A 470-nucleotide genomic window follows, 5' to 3' on the forward strand; every position below is an offset into this window, starting at 1 on the left:
GCAGCTTTCGGCTTTGTAGGAGAACATGGAGCTTCCGCGATGACGGGATGTAAAGTCAGGGCACAGCCGTGACAGAACCGCGTGTGACGTTCGGACATTGGGGCTTAGGCCACACGACCACTGAGGGAGCTTGTTGTGGGGAAGATGCGCTCATCTCGGGGACGTCTGACGGTTGAGCTTATGAATGTGCAGTTTGGAGACATTAACACAGAAATGACAGTTGAAGTCTTGAGTTTGGGGGCGGTTCTTCAGAATGAGTCAGAGAGAGACACACACACATCTGCCTCTTGTTTGAGGTGACCCGTCCTGGACTTCTCTGGTTGCTTTTCTGACCTGTGGACGATGGAGACCCCTGCAGTGGTGCTGAAGAACCAGACATGTGCCTTCTCTTTCTCTGTCAGTGTCAGCTTTCTGATCCCTGGAAGGGATGAAAATAAGAAATGAATTTGTTGTAGGTTTTTTTTTTTTTT

At 49.6% G+C, this 470-nt stretch overlaps 1 protein-coding gene across 1 annotated transcript in view; it reads left to right on the forward strand.

Moving 5' to 3' along the window:
* Positions 1-470, forward strand: part of LOC105519700 (succinate dehydrogenase [ubiquinone] flavoprotein subunit, mitochondrial-like) — a gene marked incomplete at its 5' end in the record, with an annotated part of 31455 nt that overhangs the window by 11738 nt on the left and 19247 nt on the right. Inside the window, 1 exon segment of the mRNA XM_011953142.1 lies at positions 109-243. Within this exon segment, the coding sequence (XP_011808532.1) occupies positions 109-243 (135 nt within the window).

The sequence above is a fragment of the Colobus angolensis genome, unplaced genomic scaffold (assembly GCF_000951035.1).
Source record: "Colobus angolensis palliatus isolate OR3802 unplaced genomic scaffold, Cang.pa_1.0 Scaffold358, whole genome shotgun sequence".
Classification (NCBI taxonomy): domain Eukaryota; kingdom Metazoa; phylum Chordata; class Mammalia; order Primates; family Cercopithecidae; genus Colobus; species Colobus angolensis.